Here is a 21,488-nt window from a genome sequence, read left to right as displayed (position 1 = left end):
TGGCCTCATTGGCTCAGTGGGCATTATAACCTACAACTCTTGCACCAATTTTGAACATAACAATGAAGCTGAAAAAATGTAGTTGTTCACCAGCATCGCAATTCCATTACTTTTTATCATGGTTTACCTTGGTGTGGTTTGCAAAGTGCTTCAGAAAGATGAGGAAATCTGTTTCTTGCATCCATCCTGATTTAGTTCCACTACCAGTACTTCCTACTGGTCCATCTCTGACACAGAGGTCTGCATAATGTATGTGTGGGAACACAAACAGTGGAGGAATTGTGTTGCCAATGGCATTAACCGCATATACAAAAGCGACCAGTGAACCTCTCTCTGCTGATGTCGTTGCCCCAACTTGTTTAATATAAGTTAAAGTAATAGTGTGGTAAGTTGTAACATCTGCATTATTGTTACAACTAACCCAGACTGTTGCTGTTACAACTGACCCAGACTCCTATAGCCATGAACTAGCTAACATTACAGCCAACGGCTAAAACATTAGCACTAAAGACCTACACAGAATATATCCCCATAGACATACAAATAACATAATTTAAGTTTGATGAGTTTAACTGCAAAGCAGATGATGCTATTAGAAATTGAAATAAAGTAGAAAAACTTACTTTTTGGCATACAAATAACTTTTTTTCATGTTAAATTGTCTGTGTTTGACAAAATGTGCTGATTTTTCACATGTGATAGCAGAACTGAATTGGGCATGCACAGGATGAGTCACATCATTTGAAACTTAGCCCTGATTGGAGAAATTGGAAGTGTTACAACTGACCCATGTTACAACTATCCCCGGTCTCCCCTACTAACACTGGCAGCTGGAGCCCCCCAAAAAACGTTATGTCCTTGGGAGAATATTATTGCAGAGAGGAGTAGGAGGTCTTGTCACTGTGGACAAAATATATTCAAGTTGGTAATGCATGCTCAACAAACACAAAAGTTATATACTGACAATAGTCAGTGTTGTTTTATTTTATTTTTTTTAAAAACCACACAGTTCCTCAATGAAATACTGTAATTAATCTGGTCTTTTTCTTATAATACTCAAGTGATATTATTGCATAGAAATATTGTGTCAGCCCACCGAGTGGCTGCAGCTCTAAATATGAGTCATGTGCATGATTCAAAGAGACTTTCTGTTCTGTTCCTTTCACTGTAGGGATTTCTCCTGGGTCATAAACCTCCATGGAATTCAATCCACATCTGTTCGCCCCTTCTTCATTTTTATGCTTGAAACCTCTTCATCCTTGTACTTTAGTACCTGATCTTTATGTCTTTGGGATGTTTAACTGTTACATGTTACTGCATCGTCTCACTGTTTCTCTGTGTCCACAGGAAGTAGCATGTGTGTTCTCAAATGTTTAACACCCATCATGTAAGCCTGCTTCCTGCTTGTGAAACATTAGCTAGACTGCCAACAAAAAGTCATCCACCCTTTGTCTTTTTTTTTTTTTTTTTTTTTTTTTGCCTGTCCCGTTTGGCTCTTTTGCCATCAGAATTGTTGTCTAAAGGCAAAGAAAGATGCCCAACGGATTTACTTTACCAAACTGACCATCCCAGCCTTGCCGTAATGGTCCATTTGATTCACCTTTTATTGTTTATTTTATTTTCACTTACTGAATACGGGACAGACTTGACTGGGGGAAAGAAGGGGAGAAAGAAAGAGGGAAAGAGAAACAGCTGAGAAGAGGGACGGGGGAGAAGGGCAAAAAACATAAACCAACAGAACGGGCAGAGAAAAAAAAATGCATATATCAATCACCTGGATCACCTGCTGAGAAAGAAAAAAGAAAGCAAGCAGAAGAGAACAAGAGTAATAGAATAAACAACATCACAATGATATATGGGAATATGACAGTAAATACTAAATGTTAAACATTATTGTGCAGCACATAAGATCAACAGAACACAGTGTGCTTTGAGGTAGGAGCCAAAAAGGGTGTAGTTTGTGGGTGTGATCACCCGTGTGTACACCTGTGAGCATGGACGCGCTTGTTTTTTGTTTTTTTTAAAAGGTTCCTTCATGTAATAATCTGCTAGAGGGTGTGTGTGTGTGTGTGGGGGGGGGGGGGGGGGGGGGGGGGGGGCACAGCCCCGTCCTCCAGGGCGTGAAGCAGGTGTGGAGGAGATCAAAACTCCAGACATCCAGAGGCCCCCAGAACACAAGAGACCAAGGAAGACCAACAGAGGGGCAGCTGCGCCACTGTCCCGGAAAGAGCTGAGGAGAGTCCCAGATGAGGGCTCACTCAGCAGCCGCGGAGCAGAAGCCAGGGGGAGTTGCAGTGACGCGCCCGTGAGCTCCGCCGGCAGCCAGTTGCGCCTGAGTGACCGAGCCCCAGGCCGAGAGGCCGGGGGCACCCCACCTCCGAAGTGGCCCGAGCGAGCCCCAGGCTCCAGGCCCCGATAAGCGGCCGCCAAGGAGTGAGCCGGTGTGTACCTGGACGCCCATCCCCGGACACAAAGAACCACCAACGCACCGATGTCTGAGGGGGTCCGCCACTGGCAGGGGAAGTGGTGGTAGGGGGAGATAGGCCTCCAAACCTTGGAGGGCCTGAGATGTCCCCAGAGAGGTGGCGCCTGACACCCAACCTGACATATAGACACAGACATACAGGCACACACAGATACAAACATCCATTCCCACCCTCATGCTCTCATATGCACTTACTCCACACTCAACCAACGTGGAGACATACATAAAGAGACGTTGTACACACGATCACACTCCCCAAGCATACTCTACAAACCGGGTCTAGGTGCCCCCGCCCCTGGAGGGGGGAACTGCACCCAGACCCAGGTGGTGTTTCCCTTTTCCCTGCGGTGGGGGGAGGCAGACCGCCCCGACTCCGCAGCAGCAGGAAGGCTCCACACTCCAGACCGCAGTCGGACGGCCAACTCCTCCTCCTAGTCCTAGCCCCCCTGCTCCAGCAGGTCGCAGAGAACGGGGGTGAGAGAAGACTCCGAACCTCCCTCCACCCGCTCATTGTAATGTTGATGCATGTGTGTTCTAAGGTGCATTTTAGTTCCACTACCAGTACTTCCTACTGGTCCATCTCTGACACAGAGGTCTGCATAATGTATGTGTGGGAACACAAACAGTGGAGGAATTGTGTTGCCAATGGCATTAACCGCATATACAAAAGCGACCAGTGAACCTCTCTCTGCTGATGTCGTTGCCCCAACTTGTTTAATATAAGTTAAAGTAATAGTGTGGTAAGTTGTAACATCTGCATTATTGTTACAACTAACCCAGACTGTTGCTGTTACAACTGACCCAGACTCCTATAGCCATGAACTAGCTAACATTACAGCCAACGGCTAAAACATTAGCACTAAAGACCTACACAGAATATATCCCCATAGACATACAAATAACATAATTTAAGTTTGATGAGTTTAACTGCAAAGCAGATAATGCTATTAGAAATTGAAATAAAGTAGAAAAACTTACTTTTTGGCATACAAATAACTTTTTTTCATGTTAAATTGTCTGTGTTTGACAAAATGTGCTGATTTTTCACATGTGATAGCAGAACTGAATTGGGCATGCACAGGATGAGTCACATCATTTGAAACTTAGCCCTGATTGGAGAAATTGGAAGTGTTACAACTGACCCATGTTACAACTATCCCCGGTCTCCCCTACTAACACTGGCAGCTGGAGCCCCCCAAAAAACGTTATGTCCTTGGGAGAATATTATTGCAGAGAGGAGTAGGAGGTCTTGTCACTGTGGACAAAATATATTCAAGTTGGTAATGCATGCTCAACAAACACAAAAGTTATATACTGACAATAGTCAGTGTTGTTTTATTTTATTTTTTTTTAAAAACCACACAGTTCCTCAATGAAATACTGTAATTAATCTGGTCTTTTTCTTATAATACTCAAGTGATATTATTGCATAGAAATATTGTGTCAGCCCACCGAGTGGCTGCAGCTCTAAATATGAGTCATGTGCATGATTCAAAGAGACTTTCTGTTCTGTTCCTTTCACTGTAGGGATTTCTCCTGGGTCATAAACCTCCATGGAATTCAATCCACATCTGTTCGCCCCTTCTTCATTTTTATGCTTGAAACCTCTTCATCCTTGTACTTTAGTACCTGATCTTTATGTCTTTGGGATGTTTAACTGTTACATGTTACTGCATCGTCTCACTGTTTCTCTGTGTCCACAGGAAGTAGCATGTGTGTTCTCAAATGTTTAACACCCATCATGTAAGCCTGCTTCCTGCTTGTGAAACATTAGCTAGACTGCCAACAAAAAGTCATCCACCCTTTGTCAACCATTTCTCATCTCATTAACCTTCAAGCATAACACATAAGGTATCATATTCATACTCCCTCACTCCAATGCAGTGTGTTTGTGTGTTGTGTTTGTGCATGTATAGCACTGCAGCTGCCGTCATGAGGAGATAGCAGTTCCCCCAGGGGTTGTCAGTGACCTTGTGCCTCTCAGTGAGCTTGTCATATTGAAACAGAGCAATATCTCCCAGCGGTGCCATCTCATTCACGAATGGGCACAACTCTTCATTACTCGTGCTTCACATGTCACAAAGACAGGACTCTTCCACCGGTGGCCTAGACGGACATTGTTCTGTGTCACAGATCTAATTTGTCTTGATCTTAGCAATTGCTGTGATCTCTGCTGTGCTTTGTTCTTTGTATCAAATCGTTTGACTCAGAGTGACAAAGTTCTGATAGCGAGTCTGTAAAGTAACACACATGTACTGTCAGGGTTTGCCAGGGCAAACCGTGGGGATGTGGGAAGGAGGACCCAAGATGTAGGACTCTCCGATTCAAACAGTGCGTTTATTTACAGCGTGGTTAACAATAGATGCACAATTTATCCCCCTTGCTCCCCAAGACTCCTGTGTGTGTTTCCCAGTTAACACAATCTGTCCTTCCTCTCCACGTTCCTCCTGCAGGAAAACAATAGAAGCAGCCGTTAAACACTGACCCCCGCGGGCACACACGATCTGCAGCCAGTCCCCTAGCCACCAGGCCTGAAGGCGCCTGTAAACAGGTGTTCGCAGAAACACCTGCATCCATACACACACACACCCACACACACACATATCTGCAAATAGGGAGAAGAGGGACAGCACTACCAAAAATACATAAAATAAAAGATAAGTCCATAACTGCTCAGGGACCCTGGGTCGCTCAGACCCAGGACCCTGACATGTACAACAGTAACTACTACAGAAAAATTCTCATATAGATATTTATTCCATTAGCTTGAAAACTCCGCAATATGTCAAACATTGAGACAACACAGTACTGTGACTTAATCTATATCCTAGTGGACTGTGTTGCATCATGAACCCCTGTTGAACAAGACTTCTACACCTGATTCGTGGCCTTTTCCACTGGACATCTCAGTGTAAAGGACAGGCAAAACCTGCTGCTTTAACAGGGACCTTTAATTGCCAAATTCTGAATAGTTCAATCTTGAATAATTTCCAAATTTCAAGAAATTTCCCTCAGGACCTCAGGACATATCGCACTGTAATGGCGATCTGAAGTCATTCCTCTTCAGATAAGTGGTTCGTTGACTCATGAGGCAGCTCTCTGGGGATGATCTCTCAGTTTAACAAGCAGTGAGTACAGTGACGGTAAATTATGTTACGTTTGCAAGGATTTTTAAGCACACTGACTTCAAAGGTCCTTTGCAGTGCAAAGGTTTGATCTAACCTGACAGCACTAAATCTGAAGTCTGTCATTGAATTACAAACCAAGAAGCACCAATTTTTTATACAGCTTCACAACGCATGTGGACCTGCTCCCACTCCACCTGTCTTAGCTGAGCCTGGTCCTGGCAAGGGCTTAAATGTTTGATTTATGAGTCAGGGTGCGAGCTAATCAATATCTATGTAGTACAGCACAATCTCTTTATCACTTCCCTTCCCCTTAGTTTCTTTCAGAGCAAGCCTGCTCTTTAGCAATCAATAATTCTTTGAATCTGCCTTCTCATTAATATGGAATACAAAGTTTGTGCTTGCGGTTTGTTTTCCTTCCACTGAGGTCTAATAGGTGTCATCATTGAATCAGCAGAGTGTGTTTAGCACCCTTTCCATTTAGAGTGACCCAATAACTGTGCACAGCTTCCATTAAAAAATCATCTAATTTCAAAAGGCTATATATTTTAAAGCAATAGACATCGAAACTTGAGGTTTATTTTAAAATACATTGTTAAATATAAAGCTTTGCAAACAAAACTTACAATGTTAACAAGATATGATAGTCAGTGGATGGACGTCTGGAGCCACTCTACCCACTGCTGTTGTTATGCTACCTTCTGGAAACGTAAAAAATCCCAAATCCACTGTTTCTAACAGTACGTGTTTCGATTGTTAACGGTGAACAGCTGTGGAATTAAAGCATGCTGAAAACTGGACTATTCTTTTTGATACACCCTGTATACTGCTGCTTGTTTACATGTGTGGTTAAAGTTTGTCCACTTCTGATCTGGTCGCCTTAGACACATGTTAGAACAAGATATGTGTTGCGCTAGCATTTTTTGCATGTTACATGTACTATGTGCACCAGCTCGTGCCCATTCTTTGTTTTTATTGGCCGCACAAATGTATGGCACAGTCCGCTTCCCACACACCATGCTTCTTCAACATATTGGCAAACTGTTCGTGCACAGCTCAAGCCATTGAAAATAATGGGTTTCAGATCCCAGCTGTGTCGCTGCCACTCAGGAGTCTGTGAGAGTTTTATTCCAGGATATCACTGGTCGTAAGACCATTACAGCAGTCAGCTTTGTATCTCTCTTTCACAACGGTCATTTTTCATGTGGGACAGCCTGCAATTCCACAGAGTACCGTACATGCAGCTTTAATAAGGTCCAAGTCATTCAAGAATCATAAAATCAAATCTTAATATAATAATAGAAGAAATAGTTGAGTACATCCTGCACTCTCATTAAATACTGTATCATAATTCATACTGTAAGATTTATCCATCAGACAGAAGCCACAAAACTGCTACTGCATATTTCCTTCAGCAGAATCATTTAAACACTTTTTAAAAATAATTCTAAGAAAAGCACCAACATAGGCTTCAAGCTACTGAGTTGAAAGTCATTCACTCAGTAGTTTTTCCCTTTTACTGTCCACTTTGGTCAGCCTTTTACCATCTTGAACTTTCACCTCACGTCAACATAATCTTACTGCACCGCCATTGTCTCCTGTCATTTCAGTGGAATTGTCTCACTTGATATGCACTGCCTGTCCAGAAACCATTCCACAGTTAACTTTCTGGCCACTAACTATTGGTCTGTGAAATGAATGGCTCGAGGGGCCTGAGTTGAGCCTGCCCGCCCGCACTCAGACGTGCCATCAGCCCAAACATGAGTGACCCACTTCGCTGGGTATAGAGAAGGCCTGAAGCAGACCTCAGCATATTTATAGCTTACATTAACAGTAGGCATACAGCATCAGCATGTATGCAATGTGCTGTGTCACTGAAGTATTTCTTTCGGTATCCCTGAACTCTGCCAATGCTTTAATATGTCGGTCACATCTCCTAAAAATATCCCCCCTCTACTCTTTCTCACTGTCTGTGTCTCTCAGTAGACTCCTTTTACACAGAACAAGTCCTTGTCTTTAGGGAACACGGCAGTAAAGGGGTGTTACCAAAGAATTCTATTAGAAGCGGGTGTAACCCACAGCGATATGAACCGTGTTCTCAGTTCTCTCTGGTTTAAGCAGGAGGAAAAACAGCCGTCTCTGCTGCTTCATCTTGCAGTAACCTGCCTTTTTTTTTTTTTTTTGGCAATTTGGCTCTTAGAAGGTAACTTACAAAGGGTGGACAAGGGGTAAGTACTGACTTAAAAAATGAGAAACTTACTTGAAAGCAAATCCTCTCATGGTAATATGTTTCTGAAGTCAGTACAGACAGTTCAATGCTTTCAGAAACATTCAGTGTTAGAAAATAATTAGAAGAAGTATGTGGTCAAAGTTTGTATGAATCCTGAACAATGTGAAGGAGTGTGAAACTGTACAAGCTTTCTTTATCTTACTGTATCCACACATGGACATCCAGAGTTTGGCCACTAAACATGTTTTAAATGTACTATTATCCTCCCTTTGATGACAACTTCAGATGCTTTTATTTCAAACTTTTTTCCTGTCACTGACCTGAGTTCTCCTTGCGTCACCAGGAGAGGTATCCATACTGTAAAAAGAGGAGAAACTCAGGAGTGAGACTGGGGGAAAAAAAAGGTTTGCATCTTTCTTGTGCTGATAGCTGATTGTCTCAAAGTCAACCCAAAAGTGTAATTTAAATAATATCTGAAGTGTCTGAAATGTTTGCAGATGAGTCGGAACACAAGTCAGCACAAGCTACTGGCGATGGCAGGAGTATGCTAGTGGCCAAAGTTAACACAAGGAGTTTTTTTTGTGCAGCGCTGTGCTAGCAACTGCCCACAAACACTTTCTGCCCGGTCGCGGAATACACAATTTCCACCGAGATTGGTGGTTACCAAGAAGTCACTGAGTGGTCTGTAGGCCTGCCTGAATCCAGTTTTTTTTTATAGGATCTTCACACTTCACCTTTAGCATTTTCAAAATACATTTTCTGTCCTGTTGTGTTCATATTACCCTGAAAATACCTAGCTACTAGCTATTGTTAGTAACCAGCAACAGCTGCTAGGTCCAAAGTCTTCCTGGTATTCAGAATTTAGTCTTTAAGTGCTGTTTATTTGTTACTTTTTAAGAACTACCTCACCATACTATCTTTACATGCCAACAGGCTAGCTAACTAGTCCTAAATACTTGTTTCATGGAAGCATGTACAGTGTTTGGGTAACCACAGAGGAGACATTAGTATCTCAGAAGGTGGAGCAGATCCACTGCTCATTGAAAGATTGGTTGTTTGATCCCAGGCTGCTACAGTCTACATGTCAAAAAACGTCTTGGGTGAGATACTGAACCCTGAGTTTCTTTGAGTGCTCAAATACAGTAGAAAAGTGCTAAATAACAGCCAGTCTGTATATGCTTCGCTGTTAACATCTGGGAGAACGGCTACACTGAAAAAAATGTCGTGTTTTTTACAGTGAATTGTGCCTTTTTTCCTTTATGGAAAATGGGACGCTGAAATGGAAAATTACGTCATACTCAAGAGATTTTCACAACACACGCCCAATTTGCTCTCCCCAGTTTCCTTTTTGCTGCTTCATTTCTCTTTATTTATTATTTGCACCTATGACTTCATAAAGCTTTCAGTGGCCTCATGCTTGCCATTCAGACACAGGACGGTCTCACTGGATCTTCAGCTAAACTGTGACTGCAGTGTAAACTGAGGCAGGGATCTGGAGTTGTTGCTCTCTTTTTAGCTGTGTTAAAAACTGGCCGCTGGTAGGCCCCACCCTTATATCAGGCCATATCTTGTGGCTGCCAGAGTGAGATATTTCCCCAGCTGACGTGTAGTCAGATGTTTTGGGTTGGGTCACTTGGACTTTATTATGTCTGATTTGCTCCAATCCACACATGTGCAAGCTGTTTTCAGTTACATGTTGTGTTTCAATGGCAGAAATCTTACAGACACCTCTCACCACAACCAAGTGGTGCACAGAAGAAAATGCATTTACATAAAACTCTGGCTGTTTTTGTGTTGAAAACTGAGAGAAAATGCAAGCGTCTCCTCCTGTAATGATGACGTCAGAAAAGGACCTTTATTTGATATTGGATGGGCACTGTTTGCTGCAAGCCACTATGCATACCATTGACTGCTAAACTGTTCCCTGAAGGAAGGATATAAGCTTTTTAAAGTAAACAAGACATAACAGCCTAAATTGTCTATGCAGCCAGTAGCCGTGTGCTGCATCATGCACACTGCAAAAGCCTCCCACACACTGTGCAGCACATTTCTGCGTTCTCCAAACACCCGCAGCCTCAGGCATGTGCACTACTAACGGCAGGAGCAGACCATCCGCACTGCAGTCGAGCCTAAAGATACAACAATACCTCCTTTCTTCTTTGTGGCAGTAAATGTGAAGTAGTATTTGTTTTCCATGGAAGAAATACATGATGATATTCTCCAGTATATTTGTAGTGTTCCTCCATCATGGATACTGTGTTCTGATAAACAAGGAAAAACTGGAAAATTCTCATTTAATGTGTATATAAGCAACCACTTTTGACCAATAACATTATGTCTTTCAATGATGTTTCACATCAAACTCAATGTAAATAAAAAAAATCATGTATTTCGAAAGACGCTCTACTACCAAAGCAGGTAACTTACAGCAGGTAGGACTGCTAGTTTTTGGCCTAAAGTGTTAAGACACCCAATTGTCAGGTTTCAGGATGTCACTCCCGACAATGAGTGACAGATCGCATTGAGCAAGATGTCTGGGTCTCTGGGCTGTGGTGCTGAGCTGTGACATCTTTTCTCTGTCACTCTCAGACAACAGCAGGCTGCTGGCCTGACTCATACTCAGTAAGATCCAAAATGGCAGCAATACAATCCTCAGTCTTTCTGCCAGGACTGCAGAACGAGTAAGAGGACCACTGCCAGGCAGCTGGCCGTTTGTCTTGATCCCTTGAATGGGCCCTTCTGGTCTGTTAACACTGGCAGATGGTTTTGGTCATATATAGGCTACACATTATGTTCAGACTGCCACACATTAACATTGCGCAGGTGCCCATCAGCTCACCAAATCAGCTCTGACCTGTTAGGCCATGGACATGGCATCTCTGGGGCTGCCCTGTGGTGTCTAGCAATAAGAGGTTCTGTGGGTTGCAGACTGGGGACTTTGTCTCTATATGTGGAGATTGTATGTAAATGTAAAACATAGCAAGGCAGATTCAGTTGATTAAAGGGAATCATATAATGATATTAATTTAATTTGTGAATGGGGAACTGATCTACAAATCTCAACAGTCAACTTTACCATCACTGATCAGGACAACTCTAATCTAGACAAAACATTTAAGTGGTTTAAAGGTGTTATTTTAATATTTAAGGATTTATTTCAAATATATCTAATAGATGAAGCAGGTTCAGTATTCTCTCTAAGGATACATTAAAACTGAAGACTGGAATATCCAGGGATCAAACTACTGACCTTCCAATTGATAGAAAACTTGCTTGACCAGGACTTTTTTTATTCACTGACCTCTGATTTTTCTCATAGTGCTCCTTTAATTATTTTGAGCTGCTTATATATAAGCTGTGTCTAAGCAGACTTTCCTCTCTTGGCATCTCTGACACACCCCTAGCTTGGTGCCAATCATATCTCCATGACCGCTCCCAGTTTATTCAACTTAAATCATTTTGCTCTTGTCTATTCTCAGTCACTTCTGGTGTACCCCAAGATTCAGTCTTAGGCCCTCTTCTCTTCATAATTTACATCCTCCCTCTTGGTACCATTTTCCACAAATTGGATCTTCACTTTCACTGTTTTGCTGATGACACCCGGTTATATCTCTCCTGCAGGCCTGATTTTTCCCTCCCAACTTCTTCCCTTACAGAATGCCTATCTGAATTAAAATCCTCGTTCAGCTCTAATTTTCTTAAGCTCAATGAGGATAAAACTGAAATCTCCTTATTGGAACTAAATACAAACTTTTGAAGGCAAATCTTTTCTCACTCACTATTGATAACTCCACAGTTTTCCCTTCACTTCAGGTTAAGAGCCTAGGTATCATCTTACCTAGACAGTTCACTATCCTATAAATTGCACATCAATAATCTCACTGCCTATTTCCATCTACGCAGCATTAACAGATTACGTCCTCCTCTTTCCACCCAGTCTACATCTATTCTTGCTTTCAGTTGCTCTGCTCCCAGACTGTGGAACTCTCTACCCCCAGATATAAGAAACATTGGTTCTCTCCTCCAGCTTAAATGTAACTCAAAACTCATCTGTTCAAATCTGCATATTCACTGTGAAAACACTGTTTGTTAATTTTATCTTGCACTTTGTTTCTATTGTTCTTCATTTTGTCATCTCTATTATTATTTTATTGTTAAGTGTCCTTGGGTGTCACCAAAGGTGCCTTTTAATTAAAATTAAAATTTATTATTATTATTATTATTATTATTTAAAAAAAATTATCTGCTGAAACATCCGTTCATGATTATTGCAGATACAATCTCCCAACATTTACTCTAGTCTCCTATCTGACCCATCCTCGCCGCCTCTCCTCCAGCTCTGTCCTTCTGCTTCGTTTTCTTGATTTTCTGAGTTTGAACTTTCCTTGACTCTTATTTCAACATCCTTCTTCAGAGGAAGTTCACAAGAGGCCAGCGGCTCAGTGAAACAACTCCACCTCCTGTCCTTCATGCAATTTACAGCTTTCAGCTCAGTCCTGTGCTAAGCTGCTGAACACACAGCCACATTTAAACAGTTTCATTCAGATGCAGTTGATCGAATCACTGATTTGACTGTGTCAAAGTTAACGAGTCAACATAATCTACATTTTACTGGCTCACACTCATCGTTTTCTAAAGATGTGAATGTTTGCCATGAAGCATACAGTATTCTGTCACAGACCCACTGCTCTGCTAGCCATGATGAGTTCAAAAAGAAGGCAGCCATGTGACAGTTGACGTGATGGATTAAAGCCTAGGGCGTACGACATAAACACAGACACAGTGTCCACTGCTCTGAATCATTTATATTATGAGCTCTAATGTGTGTCGTTTTGTGTTGACACACATGATGTCTACGACAATGTGTGCGTGTGTGCATGTGTGTCAGGGAACAAACTAAAAGTCAAAAGAAGCCTGAGGATGAGACAGAGGGGGCAGCGGTTGCCAGAAAAGAGGTCTCTTAAGAAAAAAACACAGACTCTAGTGACTGCACGGCTTCAGCCAGATGACCAAGCTGCTCTCAAGTATAATAGGAAGATGTGCCCTAGGTTGAGTAAGCATTTACATATATACAACAACAACAGTAACTTCATATTTTAATTTGTGCTGTCAGCGTTAATCTCGTTAAAATGACGTTAACGACATAACCACATTAACGTGGCAAATCTCCACGAGATTAACGCTGACACCACTAATTTTAATTTGACATTTTTCTTTTCCTGATACAAAATATTAAATTGTCTGTACATCTATATCTATATCTCTTACCTAACTCCTCCTAGACACATTAATTAATCTGGAGGAAGTACATTATATTAACTGCCTGGGGTACCAGGATAATACACATCGTTAAAGCTTATGGGAATTATTTTTAGAACACTCATATCCTAATTAGCTGATCTCAAAACATACATGTACACTGTTCACAATACGTGTACGTTACATGTATGTGTATATTGTTCACATTATGTATATGCTGTTTTTTGTAAATAAAACAGTTTTTAGTGCAGTGGCACTTTGGGATTTAATGAACATAAAAATAATAACATGATAACATTAACATACATGTCTGAGTTTCCATACATGAGCAAAGTGGACAAGCACTGTAGGCCTAGCAATAAAATATCCATAGGATAGGTTTTTGCGAGTAATTAAATATATTTACAGGAGCAACAAGACCTTTACCTGAAATTAGGTAAATACTGACAACATCCTGCTTGTTTTTCAATGCAAGCTGTACTAATGTAATGCCTTAGCATCATGTATACATTTTAGCATGTATTTTCTTCTTCTATCAAAAAATGTGTCGTATTTATTGACCTCTGGCCTCCACCAAATGTTCCACTGTGCGGTCCAGCCCACATTTAGCTCTGTCTCATGCTGACAGCCAGTATCAGGCATGAAATGGTTGTTGGGCAAGACAGTCTCAGCTTCTTTTAACTTGATGGAACTAAACTTGATTCAACACTTCTCTGACGATGGCTGTGAAATATTTACAGCAGGGCACAAACTGGGGAGGGCTCGGGAAAGCGAGGGGCAGAGGCATGAGTTTAAAGTTGCAGACTCAGTATCTGCTTTGAGTGTCTGACCATGGGGAGTACTTAAAATAGTCTCTTCCCTTTACCCACAGGCTGGCACTGACAAGGACGTGCAAGGTAAGAAGTCAGCTGCACGTAGCCGCCATTAGCTTACCATCAGCTGCTATCATATTTTGTCACTTTTCATCACTATGCCTGCCTAGAAACCATTCTTTCTTGGCAGATGATAATTTGCCATAACTAAGTCTTTGCCTGAAGAATAATAATCTAAGTCTGTGTGACAGAATGGAGCCGTGGCTGAGAAAGAGCTCTACTTTGAGCGTAACAACATTACTTAAATTCCTTCTGACTCTGTGTGCTACAAGAAGACCATTATCACAGCACTTTTTGGCCAATCTCCACATTGTGAACAAAGCTTCTATGGAGTTGGGAGGGACACAGAAGTAAAAAGAGTGTATACATTATAAAAGCACATCCAGCCCTGATATGAAGCAGTGAACATCTGACACTAAGTGAAATATATGAGTGATGTTAGTGTTTGAGATATAAATAAACAGACAGATGCATACAAAAAATCAACCCTAATTATGTTAAAGGAGAAAATTGGAACTTCCTGTTATTTACTCACATGTTGTTTCCAGGGAAATAAATAAATCATAAAGAGAAAAGAGAAAAGAAATCAACGATTTTAAAGGCTTTTTTTAATATCTGTTTTTGTTTCTTGTATATTTTCTAGATAAGATATGGCCTATATTTATACTCAGCACTATGCAGAGGTCTTGCACCATCACTGGGAGGAGACACAATACCCTTAGAGTATTACAAGCTAATGTATGCCTAGACCAGTGGTGTCAAACATAAGGGCCAGGGGCCAGAATCTTTGGCTCCAATCAGGCCCATTGGACGGCTTTTCTTAAGTTTTACAGCTTTTCCCACTGATAAACTCCTCTTCTATGGTATTCATAGGACACTAAATAGGTATAAATAAGCAAGTACACTAAAACAATAAAATAACAGAAAGTTCCTGTTTTTTCACTATCTAAAATCTACACTATCTACTGAAGAAATGTATGATTTATCTGTGGATTATGGGATTATAATTACAGGGTAGAGAAATATTCCTATAATTTTAAACATTTATTTCCTATAATTTAAGCCCATCTTTATCGTGTGCAGAAACTGAGCTGTATTGTTGAAATGTTGTTCTTTTTTATTAAAAAAAAACAAAAATAATAAATGTGTAGTTGTTCTTTACACTGACTAAAAGTGGACTTTCACTGGCCTGAACCAGTGGCCCACAGTGTAAAATAATTTGACGTCCCTGGCTTAGATGAACGGGAAGTTCTGTTCCAGAGTAGGAGGAAGGAAAATCTGTGCAGATCCATCTGCTGTGATGACCCCTTGGGAAGGGCGCAGTCAAAGTACCTCAATTCTCTATTTAACTGAGCTCATCCCTTAGTAAACGTATTTAAGAACTACAAGATACTATGTTTGAGCTAAGTTGTTTTTCATGTAACAATACTTTATTTATCCCAACCATTGGAATAAATAAAGTATTTCTTGTCCTTGTTCTTCTTCTTATTATTATTATTATATTATGAAAAGGGGTGTTGCTATCGCTCCTTCAGTTGTGGTGAGAGCAAATTTGTGAACTGTCAAAACTCGTCTGCGCACGTCATCCTGAAACCTCCACACTCTTTTTATGCGCGTCTAATCTTGTGAGTGAGCAGTGTAATGATAAATGGAAAACTGTTAGCAGTGTTGGGCACATGTTCATTATATCACCTTGTCTCAGTAATAACTGTGCCTATTAATATAGATAGTGCACAAATGACATCCTTAATGAAGACATTGTCAGTCAGGTGATTTGTGTTCATTAACATCAAATAGAAAAGCAAGTAAAAACACTCTGTGCGTACACTGCACTGAAAATACAGTTATTTCCATGTCTATGTTTTCTTTCTCAGGGAACAAACTGCCTGTGGGTCCCTTTTCTGTACTAATGGCGCAAAGGATGTTGCATGAAGGTGGGCAAGATGGCCGATCAGGTGAGACACAGGAATGGACTATCGATGATGGAATTTTGTGAATGCTAATGAAGTGTGCATGACAAAAATGTTTACCAGTGAAAATGCCAACTGTACAAGTTGATAAACCTAAATTTTGGCAAAAGGCTATCCTCAGTTATTTGTATTTCCCTCTTCGTCCTTCCCTTGGAAATGATGACCTCTTTATTTAATGTTGCTCCGTCCAAGTTCAGCCCCCAGGATACGATTTAATGAAGGGACTGCAGTGAAAGGCCTGGGAACAATGTTATATTTAGCCTTCTTGTTATTTCTGTTGGTTAATTTTTAATGCCCACTGGAGGGCTGTGTGTAGAGAATAAGCGTGCTACATTTTGCTCATTGTGCCCCTATAATTTCTGTTGTGCCGGCTCACATTAGTAACACAAAAGCTCCGTTTCATGACCTGGCATTGACCTTAGTACTTTCTCACTTTTTGTTAACACCCAGGCCTATGAAACATTTAAAAGCAGTTTTGTTAGGAAAAATAAAGGTCTCACATAGTCTGTGAATGACTTGAAATTAGATCAATATGAATATTTAATTATAACTGGGCCTTTTGATTTGCCTCACTGTAAGCATTTTACTTTGTCTTTTGTGACTGCAGTCCTGGGAATGTTGGAGGTGCAGGTAGAGCGGGACCCCAAGACAGGTGCCACCATCGTTAGGTCAGTGGCTCCTGTGTCCACACCAGCTGGTGCTCCAAAGGCTACCACTGTCTTTGACGACGGCAGGAGGAGCATCCACACTATCAGTGGGTCAGCAGATCAACCCTCGTCTAAAGAGCTCGGGCAGATCTTGAGTGTCATCGATGGGGTCGGGATGAAAGTGCTGCTGAATGAAGTCACAGTCACACCAACCAAGACAGAGACAGTAGAAGCTAGCAAAGGCTCAGAGAAAAAAGGCCTGTCGCTTCATACCCATCCCAGCACATCAAAGGAAGACTACAGGCCATTCGGCGGCTCTAGAAGCGATGATTTAGAAGTTGAGCTGAGCAGTGAGAAGTGTGTTGTAAATGTGGGAAACACAGATGATAAAAACACGATGGCAGTGAGAGACACTTTGGAAAAAGTAGATATTGTGGAGAATCAGATGTTGGAGGAAAGTCCTGTCACACTTGTGTTCTTGGGATACGCTGATGCTACAACAGACCAGAGTCAGAGCCAAGAGGAGCAGGAAGGTATGATCACTGTGGAACGAGTGATAATCACGGAGGATGGAGAAGAGCATGTCTTAGGACCTGAAATGCCTCCTCCACTTTATTCACCATTAGACCAGGTAGCAGAGCAAGGCACCGGGAAAGAGTCCAAAGATGAAGCAGTTCAGGTTATTCCCTCGGGTGGAAACGGAGCTGGAATCAATGTGCAGGCAGAGGAAGGTGTTAAAGAGTCACATAATACATCTCCACCAGGCATAACAGAGGGAAAAGGCAGTTCTACGCACAGGAGCTGCCGGTGTTGCTCTGTCATGTAAGAAATGGTTGAAGAAAGACTCCCTGTATACCATGTATACACTGCTTCCTTTATATGTTGCTTTATATGAGTGGGTTTAATAGCATACTAAACCATCACCCACCATTTCACCTCCCCTTGATAATAAAAGTGGCACTTATATATTTGTGCAGCTTCTACAAAGCTGAGAACTAAAGTCCACTTCCACCCCCTACTGGACAGAAATAAGAACTTCAAGCAAGCAAGCTTATCCAAGAGAAAAACTCCACACTAAATGTTTAGCCATGGTTCCTGTAGAAATGGGGGGGGAAATTACTCCATCCTTTAGCATGCACATCTTAATGCTTATGGTGTCCCTCACTGTTTCTGGTATGAAAAATACCCTGCAACTGAGGCCTGAGATTTTGAGTGTTTCTGTGTTTTGATGCATCACCTTTACACGTTGAGTTTCTTAAGACGGATTCAGATTCACCATTTCTGTGTAAAAATCCAAACATTAACATTTTGAGAAATTATCTCATTCTTGCTCAGAGTTACATGAGAAACATTACACTTTTTTAATGTCTGTGCAGTCACTGTGAAACTAAAACCAGCATCTGGTTACTGCTGCGCTCGGGCTGCAGATAACCTCGCTGACATGGCAACAAGACATTTTTATCTCTCAGTTTCAAACACTGATTAGGTGTTAATTAGAAGTTCTGGCTGGCAGATTTTTTTTTTAAACTTCCTGGCAGTTTGGCTTGTTGGTTTCACGTTCATGCCAAGTTAAGAAAATTGGTTTGTAGAATTTGTCTAATATTTTTCTGAGGCACAGATCGTCTCATCTAATTCTTGGGGAAAGAAAGTAAATAGTATACCGCCCACCATCTTGAACTATGCCTTCACTATTTTAGAACTGATATATACATTAAAAATACTTCTAGAATTGTTTGAAACACTTTAAAACCACATTGGCAATACAAGAAGAACAATATGTTCTTCTTGTATATTCACTGTAGAAAATCTGGAAATCACTGTCTTTATCTGACCTTTGTTTGATTTTTTTTTCTCACTGAATTTAGCTATAACACTGATTTATGGCAGTGGATGTTAAACAGGATATGTTGTAATATGACAGATTCCAGTTGGTGTAGTGATCGAGTTTTACAATTAGATTTGAGATGTACTCACAATTTCACACTAAAGCAGTAAACATGCAGACCTCCCATATTTGCTTCTGTATCATACACCGAAATGCATTTTTTTAAAATGGAGATTTTCCAGCGCAGTTTTGTGACTTTTAAAATCACGACTTTAAATTGTGAATTTTAATTCACGTGACATCTTTGTATTTCTAAAATTTCCTTTATTTAAGGTGTTTACGTGTGTAAAAACAGTAATTACACCAACAACAAATACTGACCACTGCTGTAGTACAATTAACCAGGTGTAAAGTTGCAGAAAAATACTTTAATTAGTTCGATTATTGTGTAATTTAATGTAAAAATCCTGTACATTTGATGCATATTTAACAGGATAAAATATGGCAGCATACTTTCATTTATATGTTCAAAAAATGTCAAAATCAAGTTTATAAACTAGCAAATGGGTTTATCATTATGAAAATATCCAGTTAATTTGAGACTATTATGTTACATAAGCTGTTAAATGTAACTTTACATCAAAATGTTGAATAAACAACAGATCTTCACATTTAAAGAAGGTAAGCCCACATATGAAATGATTGGATTTATCTTTATTTAACACCATAAAATATAATTCCCCATTGTAATATACTGTTAATTTATGATCATAGTAAGTTTAATATGATTCTTTATAAATAACTTCACATTCAAATATGAAATATTTCACAGAAGTTTACTGTAAAAAAAAAGTGTGCACTAATTACATTGCTGGATTTAACTTAGAAAAATCCATTTTAAAATGGTTAACCTTGATTATGATATTATTATTATAGTTAAAACAAGCTGCTGTCATATGTAATATGTTTCTTACCACATGAAATTAATGGATGGACATTTTTAAAATATGCTGTTAATTAAAGATCACATTTAAAAAAACGCATTAAACCTTTATTTTAATAAGGTTATCAGAGTAACAGTATTTTGCCTGCAGCATTGTGGTCAAATGACGAATCATGAAATGATGAGTTTGCTTTATAATGCCATCATCAAACCATTAGGAACCTGGTGCAAAAATCACACACATACAAAAAAGACCTACTTGTACACTCCTAAACTATCGTGATGAATCAGATGAATGTTTCAGTCCCATGAATCAGATCTCGTTCAAATACAGACGAGGTTGGAAGGAACTGATGAACAGTTGAAGAACAGTAGAAATTTGCAAAGAGTGTGTTTATGATAATACATTTGCATTTGGAGCCTGTTGCTACATATTGATATGAGGGTGAATTGAAAAAAAAAACCCACATAAATTTGTATGGATCCATAGTCAATGGTATGCTTCGATGTCAATAACCTGGTAGCCCTGTTTTTTAGTGAATGACAGTTTAAATGGTGATAATAAAAAAAAAAACCCTTTTGCAAATGTCTACATAATCAACCAACCTACAGGCTGCAAGCACATGTGAAAGAGTGCATAAATTTCATGCAAGGACCCATCCTTTCTTTGTACGACAATGAAACACCAGCATAAACTGCATCCTCCAAAACTGGCAGATGTTCAGTCAGTAGTAGGATGCAAACATCAACACAACACCACCAGAAGATTGTGATGTGGCCATAACCAATGGTCTGACCCACAGATAATATGAAGTACTCTGCTGCCAAAGAAGAACTTCACTACACATAAGTAAGACAGGGAATCATTAACTGTTAGCCACAGACTGTAGGGTCAGTGGGTCTGACTGTATTTCAATGTTGAATCCCGACCTTCATATCCCCTGTGGACCTTGATATCCCTGCTTGTTCAACAACAAGAAACCAAAAACTGTATCATGCATGAACTCAAAATGAGGTAAATATGACACTGCTGATAGAAATTTCTCATTCCTGTCCCATAATGCACTGGGAAATCAGAGGGAAAAGGCCAATACAGAACTTGCTGGAGAATCATCAGAATTTTACATTTTCTTTAACATCAAGTAATCTAGTAGAAGTGGTCTGTAAATGAATGGTTATCTTAAAAAAAAAACACCTGTAAACAGCTCAATCAGGAAAAACAGGGACTCCAAGTCTGACATTACAAAGATTCAATTTATGAGGCCCCCTTTAATCTGATGCATGTGCTTTAACTCAGAGAACCAAAATCGGCTGTGTTAGCTTAGCTTAGCTTTACCAGCAATTTGTACTGGAATGGGAGAAATTCCTTCATGTGTTCAGCCATGGAGTAACAACCACCGGGACAGATCGTAAATAATATGGGGTCACCTTAATGGGTTCCTGAATGAAAGAAGAAATTTCATTCACATAGACACCTTTTCTGATTTTATTAAAGAAATGGAGGGCAAATGCAAGCTACCTGAGGGAAAAAAGAGCTGGAGTACGAAAACGAAAATATTGAAGCAACAGAAGGCAGATGTGACTAAAGTTAATGATGCACACATCCAAGTTGAAGTACTCAAGGAGCAGAAGGAATTTGAGAGTAAGAAACATCTGGAAGAGATAAGAACTGGAGCAGAAATACAAAGATCTGGAGGAGAAGGATAAACTTCTGCAGAAAAAACATCAGCTCCAGGAGAAATGTATGCAGCCTTAAAAGCCGGAGAACATAAAAAGTCAGTATGCACAGCTGGAGGAAAAAAATAAACAGCTGGAGCTCGAACACCAAATAATGGAGAAAAAGATCCATCTGGGAGTATCAGAACTGGAAACAAAGTTAAAAGATGCACACATGATCATTGAAATAGAGGATGATTGCAAGAAAAATCTGGAAAACTGGAGGAAATGCTGAAATATTCAAAGAAAAGAACTGGAAAATGAGCGCAAAGAAATGGAGATCAAAAAGTTTGAGTTGGGTTGGCGATGTGTCAGGTTCTTTAATCAACTCCCCAGCTTGAATAATTCTGTTGGGTTATAGTTTGGGTAGCTTTGATCAAATATTAGTTCAAACTTTTACTATCATCCTCCATCTA

The 21,488-nt window shown here is 40.3% G+C and overlaps 2 protein-coding genes across 5 annotated transcripts in view; one reads left to right on the top strand and one right to left on the bottom strand.

Annotated features, from left to right (window-relative positions):
- plppr2a (phospholipid phosphatase related 2a) overlaps positions 1 to 21,488 on the bottom strand; it is a 180,083-nt gene that overhangs the window by 118,754 nt on the left and 39,841 nt on the right. The gene's annotated exons all lie outside the window — the stretch shown is intronic.
- On the top strand, positions 7,609 to 18,590 carry LOC309704818 (uncharacterized protein). Of its 3 annotated transcripts, XM_082530266.1 has the most exons (5): positions 7,609 to 7,838; positions 8,184 to 8,244; positions 13,971 to 13,995; positions 15,846 to 15,926; positions 16,549 to 18,590. In XM_082530266.1, exons 4-5 carry the CDS (start codon positions 15,881 to 15,883, stop codon positions 17,412 to 17,414), a joined length of 912 nt encoding a protein of 303 aa, XP_082386392.1. In that variant the 5' UTR covers positions 7,609 to 7,838; positions 8,184 to 8,244; positions 13,971 to 13,995; positions 15,846 to 15,880; the 3' UTR covers positions 17,415 to 18,590. The 3 variants fall into 3 exon arrangements, with proteins under 3 accessions (XP_082386392.1, XP_082386391.1, XP_082386393.1); XM_082530265.1 differs by lacking the exon at positions 13,971 to 13,995; XM_082530267.1 differs by lacking the exons at positions 8,184 to 8,244; positions 13,971 to 13,995.

This window comes from Aulonocara stuartgranti (genome assembly GCF_965226115.1).
Source record: "Aulonocara stuartgranti genome assembly, chromosome: 4".
Classification (NCBI taxonomy): domain Eukaryota; kingdom Metazoa; phylum Chordata; class Actinopteri; order Cichliformes; family Cichlidae; genus Aulonocara; species Aulonocara stuartgranti.
Note: the sequence above shows the minus strand (reverse complement) of the source record. Positions and strands in the feature narration are given on the sequence as shown.

Bases quoted from the DNA above. Each gene is read 5' to 3' on its own strand.
- LOC309704818 (XM_082530267.1), top strand. From the start codon at position 15,881: ATGGCGCAAAGGATGTTGCATGAAGGTGGGCAAGATGGCCGATCAG. The intron at 15,927-16,548 runs GTGAGACACAGG...TTGTGACTGCAG, and splicing joins TGGGCAAGATGGCCGATCAG to TCCTGGGAATGTTGGAGGTG.